The sequence below is a fragment of the Enhydra lutris genome, unplaced genomic scaffold (assembly GCF_002288905.1).
Source record: "Enhydra lutris kenyoni isolate GAN:26980312 unplaced genomic scaffold, ASM228890v2 scaffoldscaffold11, whole genome shotgun sequence".
NCBI classification, from domain to species: Eukaryota; Metazoa; Chordata; class Mammalia; order Carnivora; family Mustelidae; genus Enhydra; species Enhydra lutris.
Genome location: NW_019154095.1, coordinates 1,661,166 through 1,683,319, shown reverse-complemented (window position 1 = coordinate 1,683,319; position 22,154 = coordinate 1,661,166). Strand labels below are relative to the sequence as shown.

The 22,154-nt window shown below is 56.2% G+C and overlaps 1 protein-coding gene across 1 annotated transcript in view; it reads right to left on the bottom strand.

Annotated features, from left to right (window-relative positions):
- LOC111144535 (myomesin 2) overlaps positions 1-21,905 on the bottom strand; it is a 69,019-nt gene extending 47,114 nt beyond the window's left edge. Inside the window, exons 1-12 of the mRNA XM_022498857.1 lie at positions 21,799-21,905; positions 20,308-20,469; positions 18,357-18,495; positions 18,052-18,209; positions 16,961-17,053; positions 9,826-9,914; positions 9,696-9,746; positions 7,605-7,769; positions 5,681-5,842; positions 3,268-3,409; positions 1,145-1,344; positions 446-499 (exon numbers count right to left, since the gene is read on the bottom strand). Coding sequence (XP_022354565.1) covers positions 446-499; positions 1,145-1,344; positions 3,268-3,409; positions 5,681-5,842; positions 7,605-7,769; positions 9,696-9,746; positions 9,826-9,914; positions 16,961-17,053; positions 18,052-18,209; positions 18,357-18,495; positions 20,308-20,469; positions 21,799-21,905 — 1,522 coding nt within the window. The remainder of the gene's footprint in view (positions 1-445; positions 500-1,144; positions 1,345-3,267; positions 3,410-5,680; positions 5,843-7,604; positions 7,770-9,695; positions 9,747-9,825; positions 9,915-16,960; positions 17,054-18,051; positions 18,210-18,356; positions 18,496-20,307; positions 20,470-21,798) is intronic.
- Positions 21,906-22,154: the final 249 nt, after the last annotated feature.

Sequence of the window (22,154 nt, the reverse complement as noted above, 5' to 3'; positions counted from 1 at the left end):
TGAATTTTCAGGCCAGGGATACTGACAGGGAGAACACCGTCCATTTCAACTAAAATACTAAGGATAAAAATTTTTGTTTAAAAAGAAAAACTGAAATAGTCCTCTAGTCATGGAGTCTGAGAGAAAGGGCCCAGCCTCAGCCAGTGACAAAGGCTCGGGTTCAGTTTGATATTCTCTGCACAGCCCCAAGAGGACCCAGGACCGACATGGAAGCCATGAAACCACCCGGGAGGACCCTGGATCCCATCCTCGCCCTCCACCCACCTCGTTCCTGTCTTCTAACTTTTACAGGCCAATCACTTGCAGACTTGACCTACGGCTGCAGTGCTGACACGCAGCTCTAACCAGCCCCTGGGTGCTGGCTGTCCATCGCTCTGGTCTCTGGCCACCATCCTGACTCCCTAGGGCACGGGTAGTGGGGCCGCAGTGCTCAAGGGCCACTCACCTTCGAGGTCATCCTGGTAGAGGACGATTTCTTTATCCCCCTCCAAATGGACAGCTGCAGAGAGAAAAGTAGATGCTGAATTTGGCGTCCAAAGATTTCATCAAGAAAGCCCCAATTTCCCTAACTCGGCATGAGATCCAAATCCGCCCCGCGTTATGATCACAACACACTCGCAACTCGGAGGGAATCAGATGCTACTTGGAGCAGTCTTCATACTAGTTCTTCTCAGACCTTTGTACTAGGTTCAAAAGACCACGCGAGCAAGGGAAATGTAGGGGCTCACTTCACACCATATTTAAGGGTCCAAGCCCTTTTGGGCATCTGTGTCACATGAAATTGCCATTCAAAAATAAAGTGGCTTGGTTTCAAAGCCTTCCGAGTCTTATCAAATGTGTTGAAGTTACATCATCGATGGACCAAGAAAACGCTAATTCTCAACCAGTCTGACTGAATCTCAGTGAAGAGCGTTGGGAAGACGGTGTGGTCGGTGTCAGACAATATGCCGGCCTGGCCGCACCCTCTCCTAACGTGACACCGGCGGACATATGGACACTGTAAAATGTCACTGCGCCACGCTCAGTCCTCGAAGACATTCTTAAAACTCGTACACAGCTGAGCATAGAAGAGAAAGAACAAATCCCATAAAAACGGCCTCAAGATGCCAAGACACCTCTGGGGCTTAAAATCTGCACAACCTACCTTGTAACCTCTTGAGGTCAATGGGGTCAAGGGCAGCCACGGCCTCGGACACTCTGGAAGGCCTGCTGATGCCTGCGCTGTTGACTGCCCTCACGCGGAAAATGTACGACCTTCCTTCAAAGAGTCCGGTCACGGGGTATTTGCAGATTTTCACAGGGGCGTCATTGCACTGAACCCAACTGTCAGTTCCCACTTCACATCTTGAAATTAAAATGAGGGGAGAACCACAAATACATCAGCCAAATAAATACACACGGGTCTGTGTGTACATGACACACGTATTCCATGTATATAAACAGCTCTAACCGGAAATCCCATGACATGGTAGAAGTCAAAGCATTACAGCACTAGATTTACCTAAGCAGCAATATGAGCAATCTTCAAAAGACAGAGCCATTTAGGATATGTAAAGTATATCTATTTACTTATGTAGAAGCCTTATAATTTGTAGCCTGAAGACCCATTCCAGCCTTCAACCATACTTAGGCAAAATCTCCACCAAAAGTCACGTGGGATGCATCCTCGACAGTCCTTTTTCCAACTTACACGCAGAATCAGCAGTGCCCTATGCTCCCCCTGCAGGCCCGATGCCAGCGCACGGAACGAAACGGCCCTCACCGCCGGTCCCCCACACGCGCCCTGTTGTATGAGAGCCTGGGGAGTGAAATCTGTCCAGAATGCAGGCTCAGTCTGTCCCAGTGCCGATGAGATGTGTCCTTCCAGCATCTCACATGTGGAATTCGGAAGTCTTTTGAAAACATTAAGTCCTGACCAGACCCGTGGAAATGCAGAGAGTAGCTTGCGTTTTTCACAGGCTGAGAAATTTCAGCACCAAAACCCCATGTCGAATCCCCAGGAGAACACAGCAAGGTCAGAAAAGTCATCTTTCAGAGCTATTCCAAGCCAGGCCTGTACATTTGCTTTAGAGAGAACCAAATCTCTCTCTCCTAATGATCCAGAATTTTAATGCAAGTTCTGTGACCCATAGGTGCTAACCTGTTACAGCCAGAACACGGTCCAAACTGAGTCTGGCCGGGGAGCCCCTCAGCTATCCCCAAGCTGGCTGCTACAGGGCCCTCCAACCGGAAGGTTCTGTTGGGTTCGTCCCTGTTCATGACGGAGGGAGGGGCGTGGATCCCTACCTAAGAAGGGCCACGAAATTCTTTTTGCCAAATGGCTGAAAAAATGTTCAAATGTCCCAGGAAAACAGCAAATCGCTCTATTTTGTTTTTCTTGGTTTTAATTCAAGGTAAACCCTACCCAATGCACCCCACAAATCTGACCTTAGCATTTCCAAATACTATCCCAACGGGGAATGTTTTACCCAAACAAGTAGCTCTGTTGGTGTGGAAAAGGGAACTTAACCAACCAAAAAGCAACCAGACTTGAACGGCTTTTCTGAAATAAACATCTTATTTTCCTGTGTGTTATACACATAACATCTTAAATTCCTCCCCAGAACGATTGTGTTACTTCTGAATTCATTGTTTTTTACTGTAATTTCTCTTGGCGATTGAAGTGTGTAATTGGGGCATAAACTGTGTGTCCAATAAACTCACCCGCTCTGCTTGGTTTCCTTCCCAGCCCCTGAGCACCACACCCAGTAAAGGAACATGAAAGGACCCACGAATTTAATGATGTCCACAGTTAAGTGATTAGCTCCAAAGTAAATTCCAATGTTTTAGACTTTGAAATATCAGTATTTTTTTTTCTTGGAAGCAAGAAGAAAACCCAATTTAATGAGGACCTGGGTACGAATGGGCCGGCGACCTTCCCAGCTACGTTTCTGTGCCCGTTTTCTCCTCCTCTAGAGGGAGAAGCTGGACTGAACTCTTCAGAGAACCCAGAACTGGGGCTTCGTGTGTCTAGAAAAGTTGGGGGGTAGATTCAATACAGGGTGTTGAACAGGCAAATAATTACAACACACAGAAATCTACTTACCCTAACCCCACCGTGTTCCAACAGCTCAGTCACACGCTAAGTTACCAGAGGGAAGGCCCCGATCCCACCAAATTCCCCATGACAACAACAGTGTCATGAACTTGAGCTTAGAGGACTCTCCAAAGACGTCATCTGGGCCAACCTTAGCTTCCGCTTCAGGAGCGTCCCCAGCAGGCACTCACCGATCAATGAAATAGCCAATGACAGGGCTCTCGGTGGTGGTGTTGGGTGGCTTCCAAGTCACGATGACGTAATCGCGGTTTGCGTCGTGGCACTGCAGGTCCATGGGCGCACCCGGAGCCCCAGTGACCAGCGGGTCAGCATCTGCAGTGGCGGGAGGGGAGGAAAGGCACATGGTCTGGGTGCTGGAAAGCCTGTTGCCCACTTCTTCAAACTCAGATTTGCATCTCCCCGATTCGAGTCCACTCGACCTGCTCCTCACATCTCAATGACTTGACTATTTTTTTAACTGTGATGGCTTGGTGACAAGAAATATAAACCTATTTATGAGTTCTCAAAGTCAAAAACATTCTATCGTCTAGAAAATACTGAAGTCCATGATTTTTCATAATTGATTCTGAAATGGAAGGTCACCTTCTCTGGAGGGCGGGTTGTCACATAATGTCACGTCAAAAACTGACCGAAGAAATGAAGCTGAGAAGGTGGCCTTTCCAACACCTGGGAACTATTGCCTTAGACGCTTCTATCTTTCCAAGTCCTCACAGGATGGAGGACTTAAGCTTTTTCTTTTCTGCAAACAGTGAACAAACGTTGGGTCCGTACAGCACTCTCAGGATCGTTGGTGAGCACGCCTCGGGTACATCTGGTTTTCAGACGTTCTTACAGGGGCCCCAAAGGCCAGCAGTGCTGGTCCCAAAGGGCACACCACCGTTAACTTCTTATCTGCAGTCTGCACTGCCTGGGTGGCCGTGAACACTGTGCACTGTCTTCGATTTTCCTCAACGTATTAAAAACTAAGGATTCCTTGACGTTGAGCCAAATGTTTTCTTTTGCTTTCAGAATCCTCCGAAAATAATCAGGCCAGTGAAACCCCCTCATACATGCATTATTTTCTTCCTGCTGTGGATGCTGAGTAAGTGAGGCGAGCTCAGCTATGTGGTACTTACTGCCTTTTTATGGGGTGAAACACCTTGCCAGAAGGCAAGCACAGAGAATGGAAGGTGCACTTTAATGCCAGCCCAATAAAAATGGTAAGACTTTGTGGAAGGGTCTAAAACCCCAGCCCAGCAAGTTTATGTTGTCTCAGGGGGTGGGGTGGGGAGGGAGAGTGGATTTGTTTTCTATGTATTCCTTTTTTTTTTTTTTTTTAATTATAGTATTCCCTGATGATACAGCCCCTCCTTCATGCTCTGATCCGACAGTTGCGGTTTGGAAACAGCAATATGCTGGAGCTGTTCCAGGCCCAGGGAACCTGGAGCCGGCGGGAGGGCAACAGCGAGTAAGGGAGGGCAAGGCCGGGCAGGCGTCAGAATGCCGGAGGCCAGCCACAGGCTCAGGACAGCTGAGCCCGCCAACAAGAACCAAGTGTTCTGGGATCCTCAGGGTGGCTCAGCTGACCCTGGAGAGGAGGGTCCCGAGGCCAGAGACCGCAGGGGGCCTGGGAGTAGAGGCAGGGCAGAGCTCCAGCAGGTGCCCAGAAGGGCCCGGGGGCTGGGAATGTGCACGAGAAGCCTCCAGCTTCAGGCCCAGACAGCTGGCCCCCAGCTGCCCCACCCTGGAGAAGTCCCCTCTGAGACCCACGTCTGCACTGGAGACAGAGAATCACAGCACAGGCTTATGAAGTCAGTGTCAGAGCTTCAGGTTGTGCACACACATGTGAGGAGGCGTTTCTGCGTGTGCACAGACACACGTGTGCGGAGATACATCCCCGGGCACTGTGTACGCAGGATAGACGTGATTTCATCCAGGTGGCGGGTCCCCGTGTCCGTTCACTACAGCGAGGGTGTGACGTGTGCATGTGCCCGGCACAGAACGTGCACAGCATCTAACCCGCCTGCTCTGTCATGACTCTGTTCTCCTTCCCATAACGTGGGGGTCCTGCGGCCCCCGGGGAAGGCAGGAATTGCAAACAGGTGCACACGGACTCTGCGCGTGAAGCTCCAAGCGGGGGCTGGCCGTCGGCCTGGTGCCGCTCGCTCACCAAGGTGGGTGGTGCTGGTGACAGCAGTCCTAGCTCAGGGCCTCGCCTCACAAGCAAGCTGGGGCATGAGGGCCCCCCCCACCGGTGTTCCCTACTCAGGACCCCTCCTCGTTCTTGAAATCTCTCGAGAATTAGCAACACAGGCGTGTTCAGGCTTAGAAGTCGTTTTATACATTCTACCAATTCATCAACAGAGACGCAGAAGTTAGGGTCCTGACCTGTTCCCAACTATAGCTTCCTCATGTTGTGGACAGACAGTCAGTCGTGGACGGACAGTCATACATGCCCAAGACGAGAGCCCCGACGTCCCCATCAGGAGGTGTGCAAGGAGCACAGTGAGCCGCCCCCCACACACCTGCTCCGCCCTCGTCAGGTGTCCCACCCTCCTGCACCCGCGCCCTCGCCGTGCCGCCTGCACACCCATGGCCACACACCTCGGACAAACATGAAGGCGCTGTGCTCACTGATGCCCCCTCTGGACACAATCCTCAGGGTGTACAGGCCCTCGTCGTCCTTGTTCAGGTGGCTGAAGGACAGGGATGCCTGGCCTTCTCCAAAGAACATCTTGGTCCACTTGGACTCCTTCAGCAGCACATCTGCAGAGTGGCCATGCGGGACGGCTTCAGAAACCGTCCAGGAAATCGGACTGTAGGTGCGCAGAGGGGCCTGGTAGGGGGGGCGGGGTTTCGAGCCTCACGCGGAGGGGGGAAGGGGCAGCCTCCCAACCGTCTGAGAGCCGCGTTTCACACGAGAGCACACACAACAGCCAATGGCAAGGGAAGGGGCATCTGCGGGATGGGACCATGGTCAGCGTCGGAAGGACAGAGACAGCGTGTCTCTGCCTAGGGGGATGGCGGTGGCCGGGGCCAGCTCCCTGCCCTGGCACACCCCACGGTGTCTCACCAAGTGCACCACCATGGTTTTGTGGAGGTGACACCCTCCTGTGGCCAGGGCTGGTTCAGTGACGGCCCTCCACTCTGTGCCTGACAGTGACCTGTAGCAGCAGTAAACCGTCCAGCTGAAGGCCAGGACAGAGCCGGCCGCTGCGGAGGAGGCCAGGCCCAGGCAAGAAACAGCAACGTGGGAAAGCAAGGAGCAGCAGACGAAAGGAGGAGTGACCCCTGGCCTCCCTGATGTCAGGCAGACACAACCACACGGCTGCATTCCTGCTTGGACGGGACAGAGGGATGCTGCCCCCTCCGGCCTGCGGGAGCACAGCCACTAGCACGAGCAGGAACATGGGCCAAAACCCTTCAGCGAGCGCGTTGTCTGGGCGCCCAACGCACGCTCCAAGAATGGGCCCCAAGGTAGCGAACAGGCACGCCACAGTGACTTCATTCAAGAATTGTTCCTAATGGGAAAAAATGGACCAACTCCAACCCTGAGCCCTGGGGCAAATGCAGACCACCGTGGAATGGGGCACGGGGCCCTCCAGCCGACCGTGGCACAGGATACCCCCGTCCTGGGGACATGGGTGTGGGGTCTTATTTTGTGAAGGACAAGTCCAAGGGCAGGCAGAGGGTAAATCAGATCTCCTCTGTCACCACCAAGTCTCGGACCCTCGCTGGGCCCCACAGGGTCGGCACACATGGTCAGTACCATGCCTTTGGCAAAGCGTCACACCCTGTTCTGAGACACTTCTCACGCTTTCTCAGACAGGGCTTTGCAACTCTGTTTTCCCCCAGCTCCATTATAAATATCGTCTGGGCAGGCTGGCGTGGGCTTCTTTGTAATACTTTGCATGGTGTTAGGTCCCAAGTAAGTATAAGCAGGACAGTCTCGCTGGCCCCACAGAAAGCCAGAGTCCTTCAGGGGCCCCTGTCCACAGGAGACGCAGGAAAATGCCCTTGCGTCGCGCACACGCACAGGGCGGGGAGGACGGCCCCGCAGAGGGGTGCAGACTGAGGAGGAAGGGGAGACTGCCCTATCCCCACCCAGGGGAGCCCCCACAGGCCCCGGGGAGCTGCCCCAACCCTGTCCCACAGACCCAGTGGAAGAGAAACCTCACACTCAGGACAGAGCCCCAGGACTCCACGGCCTCTAGGAACTGTGAGCACTTGTCCCAGCCAAGGAAAAACGGGCAGATACAGACACTGCACTTGTCCTGTTTAATCACAGGAAGACCCTTCTTGTGAAGCTATAGAGAAAACTCCTGGGACTCATCTAAACGTGGGCATCCCTGCTAACCTGTCCACATCCCCGGGGTGGAGGTCAAGGTGCTCTGCTGGCCGTGCTGCTTGCGGTCATCCCCGTGGGGGGCGCCACCACCAAACCACCCCTCGAGCTTACCCATCGTCCTCAGCCGGGTGATGAGAGCTCAGCGTCCCCCTGGGGCGGCGGTCCCTGCCTCGTACTCACCGTCCCTGTACCACTCTGCGCGCGGCTGCACCCTCTTCAGCTCCGGGGTCACCAGCAGTGTGCACTTGAGAGTGACCGTCTCACCTTCCCTCCTGAAGGTGACCCCAAACTTCTCCAGAAACTGGACGTCGAAGTGCATGTACGGAATCACGGACGAAGGGGGCACTGGACAGATGAGGGGACATGGTTACAGAGGGAGGCAGGCTGGCGCCCATGCAGCAGGAGCACTTCCCCAGGACCTCATGCACCCGCACCCCCGAGAGAGCATGTTCCCCAGATTCACACGTCAAAGCCCTCAGCCCCAGCGGGAAGGTATTAGGAGGTGGGGGCTTTGGAAGGTGATGAGGTTTCGCACAATGTCCTGACCATGGGCTCCGCGAGGAGACCCGGGCTCCCTTCTCCATGTGCGGCCGCAGAGGCGAGAAGGTGCCTCCCACGCACCCGGAGGAGGGCCTCCCCCACTCAGCCGGCGCCGTGGGCCCTGACTTCTCCCCAGCCGCGAGGAGTAGATGCCGAGCCCCTCCCAAGGAGTGAGAAGACCCACACAGAGATGCGGCCCATCCTCCAGGCACAGGGCGGTCACGTGGACTCTGAGCCCCGTGGTGAGACCAAAGGGCTGAAATCCTCGTCAGCCTCAACCTGTGGGTCTTCCGGAAGGTCCCCTCAAGCCCGAGGCACAGGGTTCTGGGCTTCAGAACCCGCTGTGCTGTGTTCATCAGCACAACGCCCTCTACTCTGCACAGAAAACAGACCAACTACATCCAGAGGCAGCAAATTAAATCTCAAAACATAACATTTAGCTGGGGGGGGTACATTTCAGAAGAAAATGCACAGTAAATTTTCAAAACAAACAAAGATATATAATTTAGAAACATGTGCGTGCAGGGGAGATGTTTCTAAAGAGCTGGGAGTTTCCAGAGGACGGTTCCGCCGTGGGAGGGCGTGGGGAAGGGGCGGGAGTGAGGAAGGGGAGTTCCATCACCTCCGGAGGCCCTGAGCTCCTACCAGGGGTCACCAAAGTACGATGCCAAATGAGCCAGGGGCTCGCCATCGTCCGTGCATTCCCTGGGGCACCGACACACATTCTCAGGCCGCCCTGCCTCCCCCCATGTGGCCCCGCCCCGTCCTGCTCGCCCATCCGTGATCTTGCACAACTCCCGATTGTGGGGCACATGAGAATCGAGTATGACCGATGCAGAGATGACGCAAAGCCAACGACACACAGGCGTGCACGGCTGCCAGAAAGGCTTTCCCCTGGAGCACGGTTTGGGTCGGGTCCTCCCTCACCCACACTTGACCTGTAACATCCGGACCCCAGATTGATACAGTCATGATCTGGAAGGGCAGGTCAGTCCTGAACCTCATTCCCAAACCATCAAGGAGCCACGGTACGTGGGTCTACCAAGTCCTGGTCCTAGAGACGCTCCAGGCACGGCTGCTTTTCCCACACTCACAGGGCTCGGGTCAGCCCGGCGTCCCCGCCTGCCGGCCGAGAACTGACCCAGGGGCTCAGAGACACCCCCGACTCGCCCCAAGACAGGGCTGCTGCAGGTTACCCTGCAAATAGGGCATGGGCGGATGACAGCCGGCCCATGCACTTGCACTCAGAGTGGAGAAGGAAGGCATTAGCGGGGACAGGGGTACAGGAGACAGCGGGGTGCAGACCCACGAGCTACGGGCGGGTCACACACGCAGGAAGGGGAAGGCTCGACCCTCTGGAGGCAGGCAGGAGGCAGCTCAGAGCCAACATCACGTCATCCTCGTCCCGATCCACGTGGCTGCTTGCTCGAAGTGGGCACGGACGATCGGGGTGGGGGACAGGACACGGTGGCAGGAGCCAGCATTCAGCTCAAGGATTGGGACTCGATTCAAACATGTAACTCTCCCAGTTTCACCAGTGTCTTAAAATGCCCCCTGGCCACAGAAGGACACGGAAACGGGCTTTCCGTGGACCAGCACCACCAGGAGCGATTGGGAAGAATCTTTTCAAGTATGATTTTAAGAAGATTTGACCCTCAGAAAACACTTTCTTTGTGATCGCGTGCTAGTGCTACACATTTTTCTGCACAGCAAGGAACAGCATCGACTTACATCCAATCGGGAGTCCCACCGAGTGCAACGGCTCCTCGTCCCCGTGGAACCCTGCAAGAGAAGCGGGTGAAGGGCTCCGACAAAGGCAGAAGGCACGAGGCTTGCCCCCAGCCCGGTCAGGACCACTCACTTCTCACCACCACGGCGGCGTTGGTCGACACCTGCCCGTAACCGTTTGTGGCCACAGCCGAGTATGTCGCTGTGTCGTCAAAGTTTGCCCTTGGAGAGAGAGAAAGAAAGGCAGCGTCTTAAATGCACTGTGGGACCGCCCTGGAAGCCCGTGACCCAGATCGAATGGGGTGTTCCTTGAAAGCCTCTTGTAGGACCTAGATCCTCTGTTCATGAGCAACCAGTTTAAGAACAGTGTCCGCTCTGTCCCGGGAGCTGGTGTCAGTTCCAGACACGGCAATGTCTGATTCCAGACCACGGCTTGTCTTTGCCTCTGAGGGAAACCGGCCATACAGACATCCCTGAAGTGCCTCAGTCTCGTCCTCGAGGGGCAGTCTCTGCTCTACGCTGCCTGCATTTTCCTACCGGGGTGGAATTTGTGGCTTTATCTGGCCAGTGGGAAGGCTCCACTGACCTCAGCCTCCAGGAAAGTCCACTCTGCCTCCCTCCCCACCAGACATTCCCGTGTGTGAGAGGTTATTCCCCAAGTCCCCAAATCAGACACTCCCCAGACAGGAAGCAGCCGCCAGGATACTCTGAAGCTGTCTGCAGCCCTGCCCACGGCAGCCATCCTTCAGGAGTCGTGGGGAGGCGGCGTGTCCCCTCCAGAAAGAAAAATGACCCCGCAACCCCTGGACCCCAGCTCCTCCAGGGCAGGCTCCTCTGCACCCCCAGATCGATCTTACAAAGCTTATTTTCTTGGCTGTGAGCTATGTTCCCACCAGAATCTAGAAATTGTCCCCGGGACCAGGGACCTAAGGGGAGGACCCGTCGGCTGAGCGTTTCCTAGATGCCAGCTCTGCGGCGACTTCGACCTGAGTGTCCTGTGTCGCAGCCCCAGCCCCCAGAGAACACACACCGCTACGTAGCAGCGTGGTGAGAAGACTGACACGTGAAGAACTTGGGTAAACGAGGTGTGCGCAAATCCAGGATCTGCGCTCTTTCCAGCAGCGCCCACTGCCTGTCCCAGAAGTGGGCATCGGGACCGTGATACTACTCTGGGGAGAGAAATTACACACAAAACCCCGCTCACAAGGAACAAAGGAAAAAGTTGAGCCCAGGCTTCCTTTCCAAATGCATCAAGAAGTTGTGCCTCAGAGACAAACCCATTCTCGGGGGCTTGTTAGTAACTTGATTTTCTTCCTTGGAGCTGAAAATATTTCCTTTGACCAAAAAGCACACAGTGTCTCCGATAACGGGGAGGGAGGCTTCGGAGCGCCGTGCTCTCTGCTGAGACTGGGTCCCTTCTTTGGCGGAGCTCCCTCCGGCTCCTCCCGCTGGCTCTCAGTGCCGGGCTCCCGGGAGCCACATGAACAGAGCTCCGCCCCTGTGGCTGGGCACACGGCGCACTGGCCCTAGGCTCACCGTGTGGCCATGCGAGCCCAGCTACAAAGCCCATCGGTGAGGCTGCAGACCTAGGCTGGCCTCCCAGGGGCTGCTTGGCCACACACTGTCCAGTCTCACGTCAGGTGCAGCCTGTTCCCCGAAGAAAACACAAAACTTCCGTGACCCCGGGGGCTTTCTCCCCCTTGAGCATCACCTTCCATGCCCGCACACACACTCCCTCGGGGCGCACAGACCGTAGGGGGCGGCAGGGCGGGGCTCTACACGGAAGGCACCTGACTTCTCTCCCCGGCCCTCAGGCACTGCTTGAATTATTATTATTACTATTGTATGTGTGCGTGTGCTTGTGTGAGTTCTTCTGAACAACGAAACCATTATATTTTCATGAATGCATTCTGCAAACAGGAAGGGATCCTTCTTCTGGGATTAGCCCCACAACTTTCCCCACAACCGACACCCTCACAGGCTCCATGACGACACGTGAGAGGAGGGAGAACCGGCACCCCACGGCCCCAGCCGGGAGGGTCCTCCGGCCCGAGCCACGTGCACAGCCACCAGCACCCTGTGAAAACCACCTGATGGAAGTCTGACCCAAAGGCCGACTGCGACCGCACAGGGACTGAGTCTCAGGGAGGAGGAGCGGCACAGCCGACACTTCACGGAGCACGGCCAGCGGGCTGGTCCGGCCAGGGGGCGAACCTGCTGAGCCGGGACACGGTCCCTCGGCCAGTGTCACTCCGGTTCCCGAGGGGGGAGGCTCCTCCTGCTACACGCTCCGCGCGTCCTCAGACAGAACGAACCGAGGGCTCCCAGTGCTGTCCAGTCGGCCACCATTAATCTCAGCAATCTTCTTGGTCCTTCGGCCACAAACCCTTCTGGGGAGGACTGAACACCAGTGGTCTCAGATAGTACCCCAGAGTTTTCAAACCGAACGTCCCACGGGGAGGGCAGGCGGCCCACCCACCCAGCAGCCTGTCCCACAAGATCCTGAGCCAGTTTTCCAGCTGAGAATCGGATAGCGAGAAGCACCACCTAACGCACTCGTGCGGGCTTCTCAAGGGACCAGTTAGCAAGTGCCACTCAGCAGGGGGTGGGCCGGGGATCCCTTGGCAGCTGGGGTGTCCGTCGGTGCGCCTTCCTCCCGGAGAGGACCCGTGGCGTGCTCTGGCATGTAAGGCAGGGCAGACACTTCCCCAGATACTCCGACCCACTGCTTCCCTGCGAGCGTCCCAGGGAGGGCGTCCGGACAGCCCACGGGGCGAGGAGGTATGGGTCCGTCCTTGTGTGTCACTCTTACAACACTGTTTCCGCATCGCTCCATTGTGCGTGTTTTATATGGCATGAAACACGCTGGGACACACAGACAAGATCACAAGATCACCTGCCTGGACTGGGGGCCGGGCTCACCCGTGCCGCCCAGTGTGCGGCTGCGGGAAGGACAGGACCCGGAGCGCCGGCGCGAGTACACGCCCAGGGGCGGACAGGCCGGGCACCCAGACTGAGGAGCCTGGGCCCTTCTCAGAATTTTGTCCACAGATAATCCGGGGACCTACATGTCTTCCCACACCCCAGCAGGACTGCGTTCCCTCTCTCCTCCCCCAGGCCACACGCAGCCAGCCTCCAGAGCCTGCTGCGGCCCGTCCCTCGGGCTGGGAGAAATTGCAAGCACGCAGTTAAGAGGCAGAGGGTTGCATGTTCTGTTTGGACGACTTCCCAGAACAGACAGAGGTCCCGATCTTCACACAAACCCGTGGGGCCCTTGTACATCTCCGAGTCTCAAGGTGTCCCCAGACCAGCTTCACGAAACAGTGTCATGCCTGCTGATCTCCCGCCAGGAGGGTACTCGGACAAGTGCCCATGTCACCCCTGACCTGTGCTGGGGACTCGGGCCCAGCATCCTTCCCTGGGAGCCACGTCCACCCTGGATTCACAATCTAACTCAAATGAGAGTTTGAAGACAGACGTCTACACCCAAGTGCCGGGAGGTCGGCCCGGAAGCCGTGCTGCGAGCCACGGGGAGGAGGCAGGGGTGCTGGAAACAAAACCCGCCCGAGGTCGTTCCACGCGCTTTCATAAAACACGAGCACTGCATTAAAATTCTGCGAAGAAAGAGAACTCACATTATGAGTCCCCGGGGAGTCCTGCGAGCACATAAACCCGTGTCGGTTACAGTCTAAATCCGACAGCACAGGAGGGAGGGAAGCACTTGGAGGGCTCAGCGGCCAGAGGGTATTCAGAGCAGCAGACGTCACCCAGGCTGCCCTCTGGGGACGGCGGCACATTCCGCCGCACTCGGAACGGCCACGGATCAAATGACGGCGACTCAGCACTTCGGCATGAACAGCTGAGTTGCGTGGAGACGGCGGGAGTTGGGCTCCCCTCGGCCCCGCAGCTGCCAAAGGGGTCCCCAGGCAGACCAGTGCTGCACGCGTCCGTCTCCGCAAACTCAGAGTGCGTCTGCGGGGGGCCTGGCTGCTGAGCCACGGGCCACGGCGTCCCGGGCCTCAGTTTACAAACTTGCAGCTGACATACTCACGGGTCTGTCCGTGCGCCAGGTTCAAAGCTGCTAACATCCCCGGGATAAGAGTCGAAGTCTCACACTGGAGAACGGGAAATGGTTTTCCCTTGTAAATGCAGTTAGTAACTCAGAAGCAAGCTGGGTGAAACCTCGGGCTGACCAGGGACCCCCAACCGGCCACAGGGCACCCCGGTTAGAGAGGAGACGGCCCTGGACACAAGCTTGCTCCTCCCACACAGCGTGGCTTTCTGGCTAGTAAATAGCCACACATTCTAGAAATCAAAGCAGAGAAGGTTATTCTCTGGGAAATGTGGAAGGGGTGGGTGTTCCCACCCAGGGTGCAGAGACCCCCTGACCCTCTGCGCAAGCATGTGTGCAGACCCCCAGTCTGCCTCACCCCAGCGGCGCCCCTTCTCAGCAACACGCCATGTCTGACCCTCCACCTCCCGCTGGTCTCCCTCCAGCACCTGCACAGAACCGTGTCGTCCTAGCCAGGCCAGCCCACCACCAACAGCCCAGCCCTGTGCTCAGAGCCAGAGCTCGGACCCTCCGCATCCCCACAACCCCGAGGAAAAGTCAGCGTCCTTGCTGCAGCTGACAGCGTCCATCTGACCCCCACAGCCCCAGCTGCACCTCTGACCTCCCGGCCTGTGACGGCCACCCACCGCTCCAGCCCCAGGAGCTGGGACCCACGGTTTCCGAGCCTCTGCCAGAGCTGCTCCCTTGGGACGGAGACGTCCCGGCTCACTGCCCTGATTTGTCCCATTCTGCATCTCCTACAGCCTTGCTCTGAAGACATCTTCTCAGTGAGGGCCAGCCTGACTGCCACCCTACTTCACCCCACATGCCAGCCCAACCCCACACCAACAGGGCCCCACTCCCCATGCCCAGCACTGTGGCCTCCTGATTTACTATATAATTCACTTTCTTATTTTTCTTACAGTTCACCTCCTTTTGCCAGATTGTAAGACCCGACCCCAAAGAAGAGGACCTTGGTTTTAGTGCTGTATCCCAAGCATCTACACCAGTGCCTGGAACTCAGTAGGTTCTCAATAAATGGCACCAGAAGGCCCAGACCCCCAGCTTTTTGAAACAGCCTCAGATTTACCTGAAAAACCAGGATAATGACTTGTCACAAATTTTCATCTTAATCACAACTTTCTAACACTAGTTCTGAGTAATCCGCAGGTGGAGAGCTGGTTCTGGTGATGGGGAACCCACCAGGCCTCCTCCAGAGGCTTCTCCAAGGCCATTTCTGACCGGTAAGAAAGCCAGCCCACGTGCGGTGTGGCGGCGGGTGTGGTCCTAGGAGCGCCAGGGGGGCAGTGCCTGGAGGGGGACCCCCGTCAGAAGTTGGGAAACAAGGAGGGAGAACACAGGCAGGAGACTGAGGAGGACCCAGTGAGCACGAGGCAGAAAAGCAAAGAAAGGAGGTGACACGGACTTCCCGTGGGGTGGAAAAGGGGAGATGGTGGACTCCCTCCGGGACCAACGTGGGTCAGACCCCACCGATCCTCAGCCCTGGGTGCTTCCTCACATACAGGAAGCCTGCGGGGTCTGCTCAGGGTTCCCCCCGCCCCGCAGCGTGTCTGGGCAGGCGCCTCCCCCCCCCCACCCCCGATGAATCTCATCGCCCTGCCCGCCTTCAGCAAGAAGCCTGTGAGGTGGGTCCGGCAGGACCCCAACCCCTGAGGCCTCCTCTCCGTGACTTCCCTGCCTGCCCCCACCTGCTCCAGGGGTGCACACCCCACTCCCCTCTGGCGTGCGGGCCTGGGCCCCACACGGTGGTCACGCAGATGGAGCACCTCGGGGTAAGCAGTGTATAAAACGGGTCAATAGAACCAGTGTCTAAAAACTCTTAATTAAAAAAGAATGTCCTCGGTGTAAGAAGGCATTGGGGAGAAGGTCCCGTGACGGACGCTCTGTTGTGCTAACTTGGGACTCCTCCGAGTCACCCTGGGGACTGTTTCAGTGGGACCATTTTCTAACAATTCTTTTATTGTGGGTTATCTTACCTCTAAGTAAACCAAGCCTAATTACGATATAGTCGCTCTACAAGTTAGTAATAATAAAATCAATGCAGTTATATACCCCGATGCCTCACCGACTTTTTGTACCTATATTAGTCTCCCTCATTGTTTCCTAGAAAGGACTTGAATTAACTTACCACACACACACACACACACACACACGCACACTCACCACGTGTTTATATGACATATAGGAACATACACGGTCTTATCTGGTTTTCATGATCGTTCCATTGTTTATCATCTGTGTCTTGATAATGATTTCAGATAAAAATACCACAATTCAGGAAGAGTTCATGACCCATCCAAAGTCACAAGGTACATGGTAGATCAGGGATCCAAACCCAGGTGTCTGGCCGTGGTCCCTAATCACAGCGCAGGAAGGAGCCCCCCGTACCTGTGAGAGTACCAGCTGAGCACGGGAAAATGTCGCGATGTACTGGGAGAGAAGTGGACTGCACCATGTTATGATCTTATAACATACAAACTGTGTGTGCACAGAAGCAGAAAAAGAGAGGCAGAATCTCACTTTTGAAAAAAAAAATCTAGGTGTGCATGCATGTGTGCACGTGCTGTGTAAGGAAAATGAAATGTTATCTTTACAGGACAATACTGATGCTGTGGGAAACAGGAAAGATTTTTATTCTCTTTTCCTCATCTGTATGCTACACTTTTTTCAATTTATGAGAAAAAAGATAGAAGTTATATTTCTTTTTCTCTTTTTTTTAGCTTACTCAGTCTATTTATTAAGCCTCTCCTTGGGACAAGATACCGTACAAAGTACACAGGGCTATAAAACATACATTCCTTTGAGGAGCCTGGGTTTGGTTAGGGACTGGTCCCCAGCCCGGCCCTCGCTGCGCCCCTGCGGGGCAGGTGTGGGGAAGTCGTACAAGTCTACGGTCACCTGCGCACCTGATGGCCACATCTGTCGTTAAACCACCTGTGTATTCTCTTTGCTCCCAGAGCGGGAGCCTGGACAGAGCTGCGGGTTTGCCTCCCGGGGACCCGACAGCAAGGACAGCTTCCGGAAGCTTCCAGAAGCTTCTCCCACAGATTAACACAAAAACACCACCAAAGTCCCACTGCACAGAGTGGACATGGTGCTCCCTGAGCAGCTGTTTCTATGACAGGTGCCCTGGGTCTGGATGCTGGCTATGTGAGGCAGGTGCCCTGGGGTGCCCACCGTACCCCCAACGCCCTACCTGTTGATCTCCAGTGTGTGCACGCCGTACTTGCTCTCGATTCTGTACTTGCCCGGCTCTCCCGCTTGGCAGATCAAACTACCGTTTTTGTACCTACACGAGGGAAACACGCCTGTTACCGCAAAGACAGACTGGCATTTGCCTTTTGTCCCAGCCTTCCTTAGGGCCCCTGGGGAAGTTATCGCCCTGCCCTGGGAGCCCCACCTCACAGGACCTCGGGCCGGTGCACCGTGGTGCAACGAGGGGACTGACCCAAGGCCCATGTCTGTCCATCCGCCCAGGAAAGAGCAGCTGCTGCAGAACCCAGCCTGTTGGGGCCACCCTCAGCCTGTGACAGAGAACGCTGTGGGTGTCCTCGGACTGCGTGAGGAACGCAGGATAAATCACTCCCGGGGAAAAGAATGTTACCCACATTAGCTGGGTCCCAGGCCAGCCTCTCTGCAGAGTCATGCAGGATCCCGACGGCACAAAGCTGGCCTCCGCGCCCCACCCAGGACTGCAGGACCTCGTCTCCCTGAGCCCGAGAGTCAGTGGGTCTCTGCCTCCCCAGCCCGCCTGACCAACAGCCACGGGACCCGGCACTAATTCTCTGAATGTGCTGAGCACCTGGTTAGGTTACGAGGAAATGTGTGTGGCCTTTGCAGCAGGCTACAAACTCGGGGGAGATCATTATCGCTTCCAGCAAGTGGGAAACAAACACGTATGCGACAGATGCAGAAAACAGGGTCCGCGGGGCCCGGAGACGCGACCCCTGACGTCACCGGAGGCCCTCAGCCGCGGCCCCACATGCTGCCCCGCCGCGTTCAGGTCATCTGAAGGGACTTACTCCTGAACAACAATCCTCTGAAAACTCAGCTAAGTCGAAATAACAGGGCCGGTACGGCGCTGACAGTGGACGTTCGGGGAGTGTTTATAAATGTTTAAACGTACACCCCGTCAAGCTTCGCACGCGGTGGGCAGTGGGACGGGGTGTGTGCCATGCGCGCCCCCCAGGGGTCCCCTTCTGCACGTTGGCCCCCACCGTTCCCAGCTCCTTAAGAGGAAGTGCGGGACGGCCACCCTGGGCCCCGGGGCAGGAACCCCGCACTCACCACTGCACCACAGGCGTGGGGAACCCTTGTACGGTGAAGCAGAGCTTCACAGACATCCTCTCCCAGACCGTGTGGGACCTCAGGCGCACCAGGATCTCGGGGGCCCGGCGCATCCGCTCCAAGTATGAGTGACTGTGGCCCGCCAGCTTGTCCTCCACCTGCCCCGGGAAGCAAGAACAGGTCAGTGCGCTGTGGGAAGGGGTGTGGCCCGGGCAAGCAAGGCTGCCTGCCCACGGGCCATCCGCACGTCACGTGGCCAGCCCACCCCAGACCCATGCCTCTCACAGAGCCCCGGGGTCCCCTACCATCTCCTGGATGGCGTATCTGTCCAGCTTGTCCTGAGCCTGGGCGCGGGCCAGGTGCACGTTCTCCTCCATCTCAGCCAGCTCCCGGAGGAAACGCTCCCGCTTGGCCTCCCCGTAAGCAGCCACCAGAGACTGGTACCTGCCGGGCGAAGAGGGGACATTAGTGTCACGACACACAGAGAGGGTAAGAGCTCTTCGAAGGTCTGGAGGCCACAAACGCTCGCCACCAACCTTTCCTCAAGTGGGGCACACGGAGAGGAAGGGAGAGATGTTATTTCTGCTTCATTTTATGTCTTTCTTTCAAGACTACAGCCCAGCTAGTGAGCGAATACCACCCCCGAAGCTGTTGTAAGAAGGGCAGGTGTACGATTCATCAATAAAACAGTTATGGGGAAGACGGGCCAGCCCTCCTTTACCGCGGGGAGTGCAGTCGGCACTGTCCCGAGGCCGGCACTTGCTCAGAAGGGTCGCTGTGAGCAGACACGCCGGGATGCAGCGACACAGAAGGAGTCTGAAGCCCCTAAAATGGACTTGTTCATGCCTCTGGGCCCATCTTCCACTAGGACAGATGGAAAGGCACCGGAGGGGTATTTCTAACCCGCCGTACCCTCCGGAGGGCCATGCCGCGAGCTCAGAGCATGCCAAGGACGCCTTGGCTTTTCCATCACACGAAGACACAACAGTGATTCAGATCGACGCACCCATGGGTCCATATTTCAAGGACAGGTTTGTCCCACACCTTAAACTAGCATCTGCCCCAGGGGGTGGGGGGGACCAAGGAGCCGGAGAGACCCAGGCCACAACCCACATACATGCTGGGGGTCAACAGACAGCTCCGGGAGAGGAGCCCCGCCGGTCTCAAAAGGACCTCCCACTGTGGGGACTGTCCCCAGAGCCATTATCACCACAACCACGTACATCACAGTATCCCACGGCCCAGCCCCCCTTGTCAGTACAAGTCGACCTCCCCCCATTCACTCCTATGGAAATCGGGGAATAGAAAGTTTCTGTGACGTGTTCAAGGTCACCACCAGGAATAATTAATAAGATTATAAGGGTCAGGGCTTCTCACTCCCCACAACCACACCCTAAATGAAGACAGAACCATTTTTTAAATAGTCCAGTAACAGAAAATCCAGATTTTGGTCACGTGTACATGTTGAAGTGATTCTCTCGCAAAAGAAATCACCGTTTTATTATAAAATTTATACGGCAACGTTCCCACAAGGCCTCGAAAGGATCATTCGAAGTTTGCACAATAGAGCCTGATCTCTTCGGCAGCCTGTGTCTGTGACACGGATCCCCGCTTTGTAGTGCAGCGTTCAAAATAGGACGTGTCTGCCAAATTCTCATTTTTCCCTTCAGGTTTTAAGTGTGCTCGAATATAGAGAAAATGTTCTAGAAAAGTCCAGGGAGGCGAGGGGGAAAACCAGAGCAGGTCTAACACAAACCATCATGGGCTGCTTCACTGTTTGGTTCTTGTAAGGTCTCCGCCTGCTTCTCTGTGATCTGGGAATAATCTGGCCGCTTTCACGGCTAAAGGCTCGTCAGTGGAAACTCGACATGAACTTCAACCTGTCAGGTCTCGGCGCTTTCACAGGAGAAGGCTGCTCCTTGCGCAAAGCTGGGGGGGCGCGGTGTGGGACAGGGCAGAGCACGGACATGGCATGGCCCCACGTCGTGGCCCCATGGGCAGGTTCTGCTGTGCAGAACGCTCCGGAAAGTGCCCCACACGGTTATCCCGTAGGACTCACTGAGACAGCCTGGGGAGAAGGAAGCGAGCACCGGACAGCGGCAACTGCCTTCGCGAGAAGCAAAGGTGACCCTCCAGGCTCTCGGCTAACGGCGTGTCGCGGTTCCCGTGGTGGCCGCACACCCCCGCGGAGCCCCTGCCCACAGAGACGTGAGGCCGCCGTGCTGGCTGGCGCAGGAGCGGAGGACAGGGCATTACCTCCGTTTCTTCTCGTGCTCCTCCTCTTCCAGCGCGTCCGTTCTCAGTCTCTTGGCGCAGATGCTACAGGTGGTCCCTCCAGACGCCGTCTGGCCGGTCGCTCTCTGGGAGGACGACCTCTGAGAGAGAGACCTCTGGGAGGACGACTGGGTGGACGTGCGCCTGGAGGGACACGGGACAAACAATCAGGCGTGTTGGAGGAGTGTGCAAAGTCATCTGAAAAACTGCACCCCTCTCTCCTGCACGCAAGTCAGCCTCGAACCGTGCCGGCACAGGAACATGAATGAGCACATGCACATGTGTGTGTCTCCCTGAGCACACCAGCACACACGTGCGCACACACACACGCACGCACACACAGAAACATACGTCCCTGCGCAGGCACTGCCCCACCTGCACAGTAAACATGCGTGCACACTGACACACTCACGTGCACACACAGAAACCTACATCCCTGAGCAGGCACTGCCCCATCTGTGCACTCGTGCACACATAGACACTCACACACACGTGCACAGTCACGCGCATGCACACACACACAGAAACCTACGTCCCTGCGCTGGCAGGTCTGCACACGTGCGTCCTCAGAGGGGCGCACTCACACACGCACTCCTCTCCCTCACCATTTTACACCCATGCCCACGAGTGCCTCCCCCCGCGCTGTGGCCTAACGACGTGATTATACACATGTCCGGGGATCTGAAGCTCCCAGAGGCCGCTGGGAGGCTGTGGGTGTTTGGCTCTTTGTTACAGGGATGGCAACTGACACGAGGGCCACGGGCAGGTCTAAATATAGCCTCCTGGTGACACGCTCAAGCTCCAGAGACCGCAGCCCGGCACGCCCGGCACTGCCTCCGGTTGGGCAGCACGGCCGGCTCACGGGCCCCTGAGACCGAGGGCATCTGCGGCCCCAGGCAGGTGTGGCATGTCCCCGAGGACCCCAGGCTTCAGACACTGGCACAAGACCTACGGCTTCTCACCAGCCACTGAGGCAGAGGATACATTCACCTTTCTACTACATTTACTAATACTGGAGCAAAACTACTGACATCAGCCTCCCTGCAATCATCCCTTTGCCCCCAGAAGCCTCTCTCCCCCTGCCACTGTCCCTCCTGGCTGCCCTTCTGCACTGGTGATTTTTCAGATTGTACTTCTGCAAGCTTTGTGAGGAGGAGCCGGCAAGGAGCACTTACTCAAAAGTCTCTGCCTTCATAACCTAAATGAGGGGCTCAGAGCCAGTCTCCCTGGATCCACGGGATCCACCAGGATCTATTGTGATCCACTGGGATCCACCAGGGTCCCAGCAGTGCTCCACACGGAGTTTGCTGGGCAATCAGGAGAGCCGAATTTCCCCGCCGGTGCTAGGAATGTGCCATCCCTGACCCTCCCCAAACCAGTTCATGGCCAGGGTGCAGGGGACGAGGTAAAGCCCGTTAATGCCAGACCCCACAAACAAAGATTTACCGGTCCGAAAGCTGGATTTCAACTTACTTTTTCGCAGCATATTCATCCAGAAGGTACCTTGTCTGAACATTGCGGTACGACTGGTCAAAGTGCTTGTGTCGCTTTTGGTAGAAGGGCACGGCGACCAGCGACATCTTGGTGTGCACCTGCGAGCAAAGCGTGAGTCAGACAGTGCCGAGCTCCCTCACACATGCGGTCCTGGTGCTGGACTTTCTGCACCGGCATCCCCAGCTGTTCCCAGGAGGACAATCAGCTTCCACTAACGACGCTCATTCAGGGGATGGGGGATGGGAGAAACACTGTCCAAGTGAATATAATCTCGGGCTTCGAGTCGGGATCCCTAGTAAGTTCCCCGGGACCAGATATCATGATGGGTTTGTGTC